The 15,007-nt window shown below is 32.6% G+C and overlaps 1 protein-coding gene across 1 annotated transcript; it reads right to left on the bottom strand.

Annotated features, from left to right (window-relative positions):
* Positions 1 to 1,513: 1,513 nt before the first annotated feature.
* On the bottom strand, positions 1,514 to 7,156 carry LOC120335455 (tabserin-like). Its single transcript, XM_078119920.1, has 6 exons — positions 7,075 to 7,156; positions 6,607 to 6,775; positions 6,104 to 6,217; positions 4,779 to 4,903; positions 4,495 to 4,616; positions 1,514 to 1,735 (listed from the first exon to the last, which is right to left on the bottom strand). The coding sequence occupies exons 1-6, from the start codon at positions 7,154 to 7,156 to the stop codon at positions 1,547 to 1,549; spliced, it is 801 nt and encodes a 266-aa protein (XP_077976046.1). The 3' UTR covers positions 1,514 to 1,546.
* Positions 7,157 to 15,007: the final 7,851 nt, after the last annotated feature.

Here is a 15,007-nt window from a genome sequence, read left to right as displayed (position 1 = left end):
TTGCACGCGACGACGGGCATGTTAAAAGTGGTAAGGTTATTCATAGACAATAAAAAGAGCAGCTTGTTTAGCAAAACCTGTCGCTAATATCCTATAATTAGGAATAATATTATCTACTAATTGATGGTTATTTGATTCATTATTTACACGTGGACATGAGGATATATGGCAGTAATTAACAGGAATAAATTTTACGGGATATAAAGTTACAACTTTGCTGTTGGTGGTATCGCATTCTAATAGATTTGTGTTCGCAATCGTAATTTCAAGTTTAAATTTCACTAAAATTCAATTTGTGAATGCGAAGTGATGTCTTATCTCAAAATATTCAATGTTATGCGGGTTAGTCTTGTTTGCATTGAGGAATCATTATAGTATTCAAATTTATTTCAATTATTTGTATAACATTTGCAAAGTGCAATTATTCTCGAAAGGAAAAAACATACACCGATGTACCAGCGATTTGTCTGGGTGATAAATACAACTTTACTCGTTCTTTTGAAATCGTTTGAATAATCACCATTTACTATTATTCATTTACTATTTACTTGGAATCATTGCTGTCTTTCTCAGTATTATTCTTTCATGTTGCTAACAGCAATTTTTTAATAATGGAGTGTACTTGTTGAATAAATATGGTTTCCAGAATTATAATATTTTTTGACATTTCACAACATTTCCGTTTTCACAGTTTCTTCCAATAATCCTTATCGATTAGGTGTGGTCTCAAAATCACCATATATGAAAAACCGTTCCATGAATGACTACTAGTTTCATTGCATTACACTTTATTAATAAACAATATATACAGCTAAAAGTTCATTGATAAAAACACGCAAGATCACAGTGGCATAGACAAAAATATCTTGAAATATATATTCTATTGTGTAAGTCGTAGTTAGAAATTAAAACGAATTTAGAAATGATTCTTTCACCTCTTTCATCAAACAATATCGATATTAAAGGACATGAAATTGGACTGAAATATGTAATACTGGAAAACCAAGTTTGTAATACTGAGTCTGACACATACATAAACGTATTGAGTTCATATACACTATGATATATTACACATTCCCTCGATTTAAAATGTTTCGAGAGATTCAATAAAAATGCCTGTTGCGAGCAGGTTTCTACTAACAACATTTTTACTCGCATTAACCTTTGCGAGCCTGTCGAATCCATGCGGACCCACTCTTCTGCAAGCTCCCGTCAAACCCTGTCGTATTTGACGGTTAAATTGGGAGTGCAATGAGAACTTTATAAATGGGCTAATTTTGTGGATGGTTATAGAATAGTGGTGTCAATTCACTACAAATCATACATGAAAGATATCAAACATTAACTAATATTTAAATTTGCGATTTGTTTATCAGTTTATGGGTGAAAATTTATTGCACTTAACAAAAATGTTGCACGTATCCCATTCATTATATTTGAAATGCATTTAAAAAGTATGTTTTTAGGCCAACATTATTTATAACTATAACTATAAATAAATAAATATTTTGAATCCAGTGTTTAACAACGAAAGATGTCATCTATTTTAAGATGGTGATATTGGGAATTTTCCAATAGTTGAGTTACAGGATGCCCACTTATCTGGAAAAACATCGTGATATAGATTGGTTAACACGGTTGCAGTGCCTCTAGGGTTTCTTTGAGATATCAATGCGGAAATTGAATAATGACCAGTTTTCATATCGGTGCAGAGTATTGGCTGTCCGCTCTGTCCCTGGAAATATGAAACAATTTTGATTTACTTTACTTGGTATTAAGACTTCATCTTTCAGTCTTGGAGCCAAATATAGCATGATGGCAATGTGGACATAATTGTATTTAATGAAAAACCAACCGACACTGCCCAAACTAAATATAATTGTTGTTTGTACCGCACGTTGCTCAAAAGTAAATTGCTTTGCATTTTGGTATTCAATATATATTGTCATGTTAGCTGGGGATATCTTCAATGTCGTTTCTGTAAAAGCGCATAATTTGATTCTTTCAAAGAGAAATACTTGACGATCTCCAACGTGATTTAACTGCGTCGAATATGTTTTTGTTTTATTATTTGTTTTTCATTATGTGAATTTTATCGTGTCTATCAGACATAATGAAAGGTGCAAGTTCCTGAAAACTTATACACAGCAAGATGAAAGCCATAAGTCAGTGATTTGTATATCTGGTTTATATTTCTAGACGAAATTGTATATTGAATCATGACCATAATCTGTTATTGACATACCATATAATACCACAATCCATTTGCTCTTATAATTGTAATCTTTATCTATATATTGACGGTTTTAGGTAAGATGAGCGGGTGTGGATGAACAGTGAACTCATAATATTGTTTTAACCAGGAGCAGCCAACGTGCTATCAAGCGCATTGGGCGAACAGCCTAACCCCCAATGCAAAAACTTTTTCCGAGACTGCAGTTTTTTACATGTACGTGCTTAAAAAGTAGGGCGGGCAATAAGCTTTTTGGCTAGGATAAAATGCCACAACATTTCTATTGTAGGGAATTTATAATTGGTGCAAAGTAATTTTTACACTCAAGACCGAATTCTGGCAAAAGTACATTTATTCAAAATTAGGTTTTTGAAGAAGTACGCTTTCGCAAAGTAAAACCCTCACAAAATTACATTCTCGAAAAATGTCAAACTACATTTTCGTGAAAGTCAATACTTGCAAAATTTCATGGAGAGCTCCCGCTAAGTAAACCTAACTTTATTTGAGTGTTCCATTAGATTAGGCAATAGGTGAGCATTTTGCTGTTTAGTAGTGGTTGCAATTGTAGTAATGGAGCAATTGTAGGTAAGACATGAAAAAGAGTATTATATTTTTCATTTTATCATCCGACAAGGGCAATTCATGACAACTGGTGAAAGGCCGCGATATAAAACGATATAAGTTTTGCCTGCGCTTCTAATGTCTGTATACACGTCAACGAGTCGACGAATATAAATAGAACAAGTCACAAAGTAAATATACAAATGGATACCATTTGCTAAAACTGATATCGTTTGCTTGTCGTCGACTGGCTGCACGATATAATTCACTTCTATTGAAACTCGTTTTGAAATTCAAATACGTATTTCCTGGTGTGTTGGAAGTAACTTCTGGAACTTCTATGGGCTGATTCACTTTTGAATAAATTATCCGTATTTATTAACAGAACTTGAGTTGACCTTGCTTTGATCACAATTTTGTGAAAAATGTCGAGATTTACGGAAAATATTTCATGCATTTTCAGAACACCAGAAAAAGATTATGTAAGTATGATAATAGACATACGTTCTTAAATTTATTTGTACAAAAGATTGACTTGTTTATGTCGGAACTCTTTGTTTGTTTATCGCGATAAATTCCGCATTTGATTGACATTATCAACCAGGTTGACCGGCGTTACAATGTGTTTTCAATTTCGATGTAAGTTTAACGCCCAATTATAGCGGTATTGAAACAATAATTGATGTATCTTCACTTATATTGAATGAAGATTGACATTTACCGCTATTTGATTGACATAAAATCCTCTATTACATCTGTATGTATGTATATACGGCAGTTTTTTGTGATTAATGTTGATACTTTCGAAAATTTTCAAATGGGTTTCGGAAATTATGTATGAGTGTTCAGAAAGTCGTAGAGTAGAATTGACATGAAATCTTCATATAAAACGTATATTTGGACTAAGCGAAAAAATTATAAACATGAAAATATGACAAGTCCACTTTTTTGGTATATATACAATATCCGTGTACACTAATCCAAGTTAACTAATTTAGGGTTTCAAGATAATTCAACTCAAGACATTCCTCTCTCAAACAGCTCAACCGTGGAAATTTTTCTTTGTAGAATGTTTCACTCTGACAAAATTAATCTCTGATCCCATCCACTATTGAGGTGATTTCCTGATTGATTACTTAATGTCATATTTCTCGTTTCTGAATTTTTTGAGTACAATTTTCGGTGAGTGGGTTTCATTTAGACACCAATTTCAGTTCCAAGGCTTTGTCACGCAGTAATTCAATTTTCCAAATCGGCTATGGCTTATGCATTTTATTCATGAATTAGATATAGTTCCCCCTTTCTTTTGAATTGTTTGAACTCAAATAGCAAAACGATAAAGTTCTATTATTGATGTCTATATCATTATCTATTCGTATGAATTATTGGGCACGAAATGTTCATACGGATCGTTTTTTTATTATGTTGTTGTTGATCATATTGTTGGTATTTTTCTTTAACATAATCATTTCTATCGCCCTAATGCATATAAACTTCCTATTACTTTTTTTTATCTTTAAACGACGGTTGATGGAGTGTCATTCGTATTCTCAACTAACCCAGATTCTTCTATTCAGTATAGATCTATTTTATCATGTATTTCAATTACCATGATTTAGTTTAGGGTGGGTGAAAAAGGTTAGCTGTTATTTCAAGATTGCGTTGACTGAAAACCGCCATACTCATGTTACAAATCTTACCTCCGCCATTGTTTTATTTGTACACAAATGAAATTTTCTGTGATGCGGTCGATGGCCTTCCCTGCAGGGAGTAACAACAATCTTTGTGAGATGTAGTTGTGTTTGATCTGAAGTCGGCAATCCTGTTTTATTTTGACAATATTGTCAGCATGGAGTAAAAGTTCAATACAAAAGTATTTTAAACTAAAAAAAACTAAGCCGTACTTTTACAACATTTTCGAATATATTTTTTCATTGCTGGATTGCTGTAGATTCTTATTTTCATTTTACAATAGATTTATTACCTGATTTTGTTTCGTCTATTGCCCAGCACACATGACTCTTAGTAGGAACAGGATAACTGGTTTTCAAACAACGAGTAAAACCGCATGATAATGGTGATTCGAGTTCCACAACTGCAATGTCGAATCTTATAAGTGTATTAAAACGAAATTAGATATGTCTAATGTATAACTAACATTACTAACAAAGCAAATATTAAAGAGAAGAAACCAAAAAAAAAAACGCTTGATTCAATTTGGATATACATAAAAAAAGATATGTGAACCAAGATGGAGGACACCGGAACGTAGTATGTGTACCAGGTTAGGGTTAGGCCATAATTTTATTCCAATTTTTCTTATTTTTTATTATATTTTTTAGTTAAATTACGAGTTCTGGGACTAGCCAAGTCACTCCCGTAGTATTTGAACCTGAAATCATGGCCTAACCGTAACCTGGTACACATACTACGTTCCTGTGTCCGCCATCTTGGCTCACATACTTCGGGAGTACCCCCAAAAATACACATTTCATAATGTGACATCTTCTGTACTTAAACTTGTAACAAACATTCTTTTCATTGTAGTATAAATTGTTATTGGATATTTTTCAGAGAGAGTCCCTTGGACGGACATAGACTTTGAAATTCAGTATTGTAAGTTTCATATTGCTTTATTTTTAATATTGTACGGTTGTTACTCCTGAAGTATGCGCACCAAGATGTCGCATAACCTGAATCCTAACCTGGTACACAACCTGAGTTCAGGTTGTGCGCCATCGTGGTGCGCATACTTCAGGAGGTCCGTACGGTTTTTATTTATTTTTGTCTTCGTAAGATTATTATTATATAAACTCAATAAATGTATAGGCCTAATATCCTGAAATGAAAACTTGTTTTATTTGTCGATTGATGTATAAATTCTTTCATTTGTGAGTTTGTGTGAATTCTTCTTTGAAAAAGTAACTCCATATAATTACATTTTGTATAAATTTGTGTCATGTAGCAAGGTTTTGTCTTATCACTTTTACTATCCGACAAAATAGGCGAAATACTCAAAAATAGATTAATGGATAAAACAAATCCGTTTTGCAATAAAAAATAGGAAACGATTGTTTGTTTGATCTACGATACCTATAAAAACTCTTTACCATGTTGTTTTTCAATTATATTTATTTAATACCACAAAAAAATATTTGAAAATAACGAAACCGGTGTTTTTTCAGAAAATACTTTTATTCGGCACATCTTTTCCGGTGTAAAATGTACGTAAATATTCAATGTATCTTGTGCATTCTTATCTAGAAAATGTGAAATGAATTGAGCTATTTAGAGTAAGCGCTTTCTTACCTGTAAAAGTCTGCATTTCCTCTTTCGCGGTGATAATTTTTATGCCATTTCACATTTTTTATATTATACTTCTTTCCATTTGAACTTCTGACGTCGTAATTTTCCAGCATTTTGCTATGATTGACGAAAGAAGTTTTGATATAAGACGAGTCATAGTCAATTGAAGTATTTGAAATACTGTTCGTTTTGCTTTTGTTATTTAGAAAATTGGATTTGTCTGAATGGTTCTATTTGTATGGTGATGCGATGTTACATGTAGCTTTCCAATATATCGTCTCTCTCTTCCATATACATATTTAGTTTTTTTTTGCAATAAGAAATATTTCAATTAAATGACACTATGTACAGCGATATAGATTACACTATTATTGGTAGTTGCAACATTATCTATAAATATTACACCAAATATTTATGAACATAAAACAATAATGCTTATTTTATATTTTCATTTAAATTTTTATTTATGCAAAAAAATGAAAGAAATAGTAACCTGATTTACTTACCACGGCCTGGGTGTGGGCTTATGGTTAGATTGTCTTGGATTGCGAATAAAACAGTGAGCTGTTGTTAGAATTTTGTTAGAATCAATAGCGATCCCACCGCATTTTCGTCTGCCATGTTGTTCAATCGTCACTATCCAAGGTAAATTTGTTGAAGGGACAACATAATCATCTAAAAAACAGAAGTTCTTTGCCTCATTATCAGGTCTTGACTATGATTTCGAAAACAGTCGTTTTCATTAATTGTTGCTGCTGACGTTTCATCATTTTTCTTTTACATGCTTTTTCGAATTTGAATACTTCGACAAATAGCCTGTAGCATAATAATAAATTCCAATAACATAATAATATCGCAAACGAAAATTGCATTACGAGTTTGGGGAAAATCATCAAATTAATAAAACCAGTTATTTTTTTATTTCGAATTTTTTTAAAATTGATACAAAATTTGATTTGTATTGATAAACTCACCTACATTCATGCCAAGATCTGATATTCCTCTCAATTTACAAGTTGTATCATTTGGTAATCTGAAATGTGTAAAATATGCCATGACAACTCACCCCAAGTTGCTCCTCAAGTTGAGTCAAAAAAACGGTACCCATGAATTTGTTAATAACTTCTACAGAAATTAAAAATTTATTAAATTTTGTTTATGCTCCAACTTCTGTTTGTGCATGATTCGGAACATTTTTTATCGAAAACCCCAATTTTGTGCAAAACGTCCTAGATTCCTGAAATTTTTGGGTATCAATCATACACAAACAGAAGTATAAACAAAATCAAATAATTTACTCCAATTTCACGGAGATAATCAGGAACTTCATGGATTCCGTTTTTTGAGTGACCCTGTGACTAGTACACTGAAAATTTTTTTAATTATTTGAAACCACCATAATATATGCCCTGACACTTTGACTTTCCGTTGCGATTACAACATCATGACTATAAACTTATGAAATTTACAGCTTGATAGTTTATCTTAATTAAAACTTATACATGCGAGTGTTTTCGAACCCAGTCAAACCTTTATAAAAAGACATTGATAGAGAACAATTTTTGATTCTATTTATAACTAATAAAGTACCGGATTAAGCCGAACCAGAAAAATATAAGCATTAATATATCGTGTGGTATATATTGATAATATAAATTCCTTAAAATACCCACCCCTGACAACATGAGATAAAATAAATAGTCAACCACTGAATAAGATGACTAATCTCTGTAATTAAACCAACTTTGTATTCTTGGTAGATCTTTTTTGATCTACTAATACTTACTAATATGATAATCATCATTCGCTTTAAATTGTATTCTGTATATAATTAGGAGTTTCTCTTGTGGTATGTCTCATATTATTCTGCATAAATATTTATTAAAAAATATACAATTTGTTTTTATGTACCTGATTCGCGACACCCATCTCAGCAGATCTGTTGAAATATTTAAAAATATTATTTTTGAAATAACTTATAAATCGTGTAAAGTTTTACAAATGATATTTTTGTATAGTATAGGGAGAAAGGCACCACATCTAAGTTGATTGGAAGTTAAAACCATTCTGTGACAAACGAAAACTGACCGCTGATCCGCTTCCGATTGGATTAGTCAGCAAATTCAACATTTTCGGATTATGATGTAATAATTTTACCATCGAAAGGGTATTATTTCAGATTATTGCCGCCACTACTGAATAAGTGGAGACATTTATTCGACAAGATATTCAAACGAATATTTCGATTTCCTCTTTTGGGATCAGACGCAAAATACCAAGTCATATCTCTGATAAAATGTTGTTCAAATTTCTGTCGTGGGTAATGCATATACGCATAGGCTGAAGTCAAAAAATATGTTCATCAGGGTCTTTAATACACGCAACTGGACAGAACACAAAGAGAATACTTTATCAGTAGTAGAGGTCGTCTAATTGTATCAAAACAAAATGAAAACTATTTTGAGAAATTTGCAGGCTTGTCCACGAGACATAGCAATTATGCCTGTCCCATCCCATTCCATGGGATTCCCGATGGAATAAAATTCAATAAAAATTGTTAAATTTAGGTTTAGCGTCTACTAAATAGGACTACATGTACGAATAGACATGCAAAACAATAACGTTTACGGACTTTGTTAACTTCATATTCATAACTATTATACATGTACGAAGTATATTGTTAAGGCTGAATATATTTCATAACTAACAAGAGAGCTATTCTCAAATATATGGACACGAAGTCCATAATGAAATGTTTTACCATTATTTTCCTGAAAATCATACGGTTTCGGGTCCCACGTGTCCCATGGGAAATACAAATTTGTGCTATCCCATCCCATGGGACGTTTTCCATGGGAATCCCATTCCCATGGACAAGCCTGGAAATTTGTATTCATTCGACGTATTTAATAAGGAACAGTTCAAAAATCTCTCGTATGCAGACATATCAGCAAGCACTTTCAATATTATGCGCTAAAACACGCTGTATAAAAATAAACAATTTACCAAAATCGTGCAGTATCAGCATTATGCACATTATATGTAAATAGTTTTACTTTCAATAATACAAGGAAGAACTTTGATCTACAGCTGGATATTATTAAAATATTGATAAACATTGTTTGATGCTATAAATTATCAAATTTCTTATCAATGTACCGTACCGACCTTCAGTTGGTTCTCGAACTAGTTTAGTTGCGTTCACAAATTGCGCAGACGGGAGATTTATTCTGTAAAAATTATAGATTTCGTTGAAAACTATTGATAAAAATCGAAATGTTAGGATAAAAATTCTAACATATATATTTTAACCTTGAGTGAACGTGAAAACATAAAAACAATCAAATTCATGGAGCTTTTATTTACCTTGATATAGATATTATCAATATTATTAGACACCAACTTGAACCCATTGCATAAACTAAAACTGCATAAAAGGTAAACAAAATGTCATATTAAAAAATGTTTCCTCATCCATCATTCGGGATACCCGAAGTATATGCCCCAAGATGGCGGACACCGGAATGCAGTACTTTTTACCAGGTTAGGGTTAGGAAATAATTTTATTATTATTTCAATTTCCTTACGAGTTGGTGAACTAGCCAAGTGACTCCCGTAGTATTTGTACCTGAAATTATGGCCTAATCCTAACTTGGTACGCATACTACGTTTCGGTGTCCGCCATCTTGGTTCACATACTTCGGGAGTATCCTTCATTCTTTTAGTTTTCTAGTTTAATTTATTGTTTAACATTCCAAGAAGCAAAAGATATTTATCTGTTTTGATGTAGCATGTGCATGTGGAACCTTATATAACCTATTAGAAGGATACTTGCGTATATTAGGCGCAAGATTCAATATCAATATAGTTATCAGTAAAACAAACGCAACGTATCAGTGTTACGTCATACCGTTTTGTTCTTGTACCAAAAACAAACTTTCAAGAAATACAGAAAGAACTATTCAATTTGATATAACCATTTGATAGTGAAATATAGACCATAGTAATAATAAAAGACTATTCGACTAATTATCTTGTTATTGTCTCAAACAGATTTACCAAACGATCACATTCCTTTATATTATTTACATTGTTACATAATCATTTACACTTTGCACATAGAACATCGGTAGCGTATCCCTTTTCTCACTTAAGTTTTCAACTGAAATATTCGTATAGCTTTGACTGAGTCGTGAAAAATACTTCTGAAATTTTTAAGCTCAACCTTCTATTTTTGAATAATCGACATATATCTCGTGTCATACTCTAAATTAGTAGTAGTCTCTTCCAAACATCGCGCCTGTGAAGAATATACGGCTTCGATTTCAGTTTGATATCTTGCAACGAATGAACTCTAATTTATATGTGAATTCTAACCGCAAAAATGATTGTGTCGTCTCTCGAAATTATCATCACCTGATATCAAAGCGGTCAACCTATAGTTGACCTCTCTCATATTATCTTCCAATACGATTTTTAATTTAAACAAAATCTTGATGTCTATTAAATTCCTAAGCAATATTTACATCAATAATTTTGATTGGTCGATTGACAAAATTATGAAAGGCGTGCCAAATTTAAGTACAATAAATTTGAAATGCATGCAACAAAATTGAATCCATGGCGAGAGTTCTAAATACTTGGAGCCAGTGGTGGGTTTCAGCCGCGGTTCGCACCGGTTCTATAGAACCGTCTCACGGAATTTTATGAGATAAGCGAACCGGTTAGCATTACTTTTTCTGTCAATGTTCTGTTTGTAACAAAACCAGCTGAAAAATATGACTTTTGTGATAGAACCGGCTGACAAAAATTTAAATCCCACCACTGCTTGGAGGTGAAGTTTATGTAATAGTTAGCGCTATTGGACACGAGTGAACCTATAGATCGTTTAGTTATTATATTTTTTGTTGTTGTTAATATTCTTTTTTTCTTGTTGTTGTTATTGCCTTTTACCTCAAAGTACTGGACTAATTGCTTTGAAAGTTTTAGTGGTTGGTGATTGATTTTGCCGTTAGAAGGTTTTTACTTTTTTTATCTCAAAAATTTCGCTGGTTACCATGTAATCGTTTTTCGCTGTGAATTTTTGTGCAAAGTCGTCATCAAAATAAAAATTTGCGCACCTTGTGGCTGTTCCGTGTTTGTTGCGATCTGGTGGTCAGTAAAAGTAGGGAAGACAACGGCACCAGTACTGTAAAATATTTGATGATCGTACTACTTCGTTTTGGTCTTCGTGTCCATAAATTTGAGCATTGTTATATAGATCAAAGTAGACGAGTTTACATTTTTCAAGGTGGATGATAAATTATATTGACTTACTTGGCATTTGGTCTTAACAATGAATTCGTGATTATCTTGTTATTTCTAGAGTGCAATTCCGGAAAAATATTTATCATCATAAGTGATTACGACAATCACGTTTTTCACAAGCAAGTTTTTTTAACCATTAATCATATTTGGTAGGTTTGAGTAAATATAATGGGTAGTAGGTTTTAAATAGATTTGGGACCGAAAACTGGAAGAAGGAAATTTATTACATTAAAATCCAGTTTTGATAAAGTCAATGCGATGAAGTTCCAGGAATTACCGAAGTTCCGTAGAATTTCGTTTTCAAAATCAACGTAACTTTTAGGTGTTACTAATATAACATATATATTTAATTCTGACGCAAAAAATGTAAACAAACAAGTACGAGTGAGTCATTCGCATGCTGATATACCGTGACGAAACGAGTAAATATAACAGACGAAACAAAGTTACGCTCGACAAACTGCACGAATCACATTCGTTGAAAGAATTATGTGGTTTTACGAACAAATTTAAGAAATTAACTACTGTATTATATCAAGTCGAAAATCGCAAACCTTAAATGAAATGTTTCATCTCGTATTCTTCCATCATTATAAATAACCTGAGTTTAAAATAACTATTTAATGACTATCGATTTTAGTTGTACTCTGTTGAGAAGTAAACATAATTTTTACTGGGTGTATTTGTATAGTTTTCACGAAGACTCATAACGCTTTGAATAAATTGTTCAGAACTATGTTTGTCGTTTAAATTTAAAAAATACTTTTGTTTTGAATTGCGGTCGTGCTAAACTAAATTTTAAAATTGCTTCCCGAGAAATATTGTGGTATTTTCGATATCTTTTCTCGTGTTTGGTTTTGTAATGACACTTATAATTATATTCTTTCGTGATGGATATTACATGAAAACACACCAGACGTTATGGTTTAACCTTGTTGTGGGTAAGGAAATGCGTTTCCTCTCAGTTTACTTAGTATAAGTTTATTTCGACTCAATAATCAGCAATAAACGATAAAGTAATAGATAAAAATAAAATGAAAAAATAACTGGGTATAGAATCGGGAGAGCAAACAAAATCTCAAGGAAGGTTTGAAGCGTACAGATTTTAGATGGAAAGGTATTGATAAAAGAAATAGTACGTGTTCGCTCAATCAAAAGTATAAAAACTAATTAAGGCACGCACGCGCGCACACACACATACAATCATCGAGACATGATAAGGTCGGAGGAGAAAAAAGGGAGACTTAAAATCAATTAAATTACTCAGTGAGAAGAAAAATATACAAACAAATAAAATAAAAAATTGAAAAACTCAAATTCATCACGGATGATTCATCAGTTTGCAAGTTTTGTTGATGTTTACACCTTTTATGTTGAGTTAGCTAGCTTTTAAATTAATCATCATGACGTCCTGAAAAACGAAAAATATATATATATATCTGCGAATACAATATTCAATGATTGCAAATAAGAAATCAATAAAAAACTACCCCCCACATTTGAGTGGAAGTTGTTGATTTGTGTAAATATTGATCCATATTATTTAACTATCATTTGACTGCTAGTCGAAAGACCTGCGGAAGAGGAGTTTGTGGTTGGGACAAAAGATAAATTGTTCACAAACCATGCAAAAACGTTTCGATGTCGGTCAAACCACACACATGTTGGCCATTATTTTAATCAATAACATCACACTAACCATCACACATTTTCATGCTTTACTCTACACCAAGGGTGTCAAACTTGCGCTCCGCGGGCCGCATGCGGCCCCAGAGCACCTCCAATGCGGCCCTCGAATAATTGTAAGAGAATATTCGCTTAAGAATATTTGAAAATCTGAATATTTGAAAAACACCCAGGGGATTCAGCCGGTTCGCACCGGTTCTATGGAACCTTCTCAAGGAATTTTATGAGATCAGCGGACCGGTTAGCTTTACTGATTAAAGTCAATGTTCTGTTTGTAACAAAACCGGCTGAAAATATGACTTTTGTGATGGAACCGGCTGACAAAAAAATTTGAATCCCACCACTGAATAAAACTCAAGCTGGCAAAAGAATCCTTGAAAAAAAAATTTCAGGATTAAATAGAACGCAAAATACATGAAGAAGGAGGCATTTTTGAAAAAAAAAAATGGGAGTTGCAATATTTCAACATTTCTCAAAATTCTAAAGCACATTGTTTAATTTGTCACATTTTCATCAGTACAACGAAAGAATACAATATCAGTAGACAATATTAGAATAAGCTCAGCAGTCAATATGACTATTTCAAAGATCAACCTCGAACAAATATTTTTATGTGTTTGTATATTATCATAATTATAAGACTACCTAGTTACTAAAAAACTATCATAAAAATCAATCATAACTCAAGCGGTCCTATGCCACGTAATTGTAGAAAATGTGGCGAGAAATGTCTGGTCCGAAAAGTCAGTTATTTGTTTGTTTACTGATCTATGCATGAAATGACAAACACAATGTTTTTGCATTACTGAAATAAATCAAACATTCTCAACGATCCAGATTGACCGATGATCACGTGACCTCGTTAATTAGAGTTGCTACTGTAAAATCATTTCAGCCTGATATTAGTAAGCTGGTGACACAAAAGAAATGCCAAACGTCAGGACATATGTAATAAAAAAAAATTTGAAACTGTTTTCGGCCGTTTGCAAAACTCCCAAGATGCAATGCGGCCATCGAAAACCCACGAGTTTGACAACCCTGCTCCACACAGCATTTTTTCGATCAAGGATAAAATCAGCATAGTACTACAGCAAGTTAAAATGTAGGGGAGAATCCTAATATAGCTCGACTGGTCACCTAATTACAATAATAGGTACAGGAGTTAAATTATACCGTCTACAACCCTCACAAAGAATCACACCACCCAAATAGAAAACAAAGATCATACATGTGGAATATCAGAATCAGAAACAAAAAGGAAACATGCGCATGCAGATGTCAGAATGTGAACAGCCATATGAGGAAAAAATGTATGCTATGCACGCTATTATAGAACAAAATAAATGGCCAACTAGAATGCAAAACAGATGAAGAGAGCTTAACTGCTTGTTCAAAAATAAGTTAGCAATCTCAGAGACAATAACAATATTATGACTGTTTAACATTCTCATCAAAATAATGTGCCAGTTAAAATATGTGCAAGTGAGGAGTGTCCCAACTTTTGTCATGGTCTTTCTTTGAGGTTGTAGCTATTTACATACGGAAAATATATATCAGTGTGGTTCTGAAATAATAACTTTTAATATTTGGTACCAAGTAGGACTTGATTTTTTTCTAGAATAATTTTTTGGATTTCAATGTCTTCAAATTCGAGGGGAGAGAATTCCACAGCTTGGGCCCAATATAACATAAAGGAATGCTGGCTCACAGATGTACTCATGAAGGTATGAACAAATTGAAACTATCTCTTCGATTGGAAGTAATTTTAGTTAGTAGGCCTATGTCGTCGAAGCAGTTTGGCAAAGAATTGTTATGGAAATCATAGACTAATAATATTACTTCAAATTCCATTATATCTTCAACTTTGAGTATATTAAGCGTTTTATAGAAATGGTTTACACTTTCACGTTTACT

This window comes from Styela clava, chromosome 2, assembly GCF_964204865.1.
Source record: "Styela clava chromosome 2, kaStyClav1.hap1.2, whole genome shotgun sequence".
NCBI classification, from domain to species: domain Eukaryota; kingdom Metazoa; phylum Chordata; class Ascidiacea; order Stolidobranchia; family Styelidae; genus Styela; species Styela clava.
This window is presented reverse-complemented; position numbering and strand designations above follow the sequence as displayed.

Bases quoted from the DNA above. Each gene is read 5' to 3' on its own strand.
- LOC120335455 (XM_078119920.1), bottom strand. From the start codon at position 7,156: ATGGCATATTTTACACATTTCAGATTACCAAATGATACAACTTGTAAA. The intron at 6,776-7,074 runs GTGAGTTTATCA...TCTGTTTTTTAG, and splicing joins AGATCTTGGCATGAATGTAG to ATGATTATGTTGTCCCTTCA. The intron at 1,736-4,494 runs GTAAGATTTGTA...TCATATTTCCAG, and splicing joins CAAATAAAACAATGGCGGAG to GGACAGAGCGGACAGCCAAT.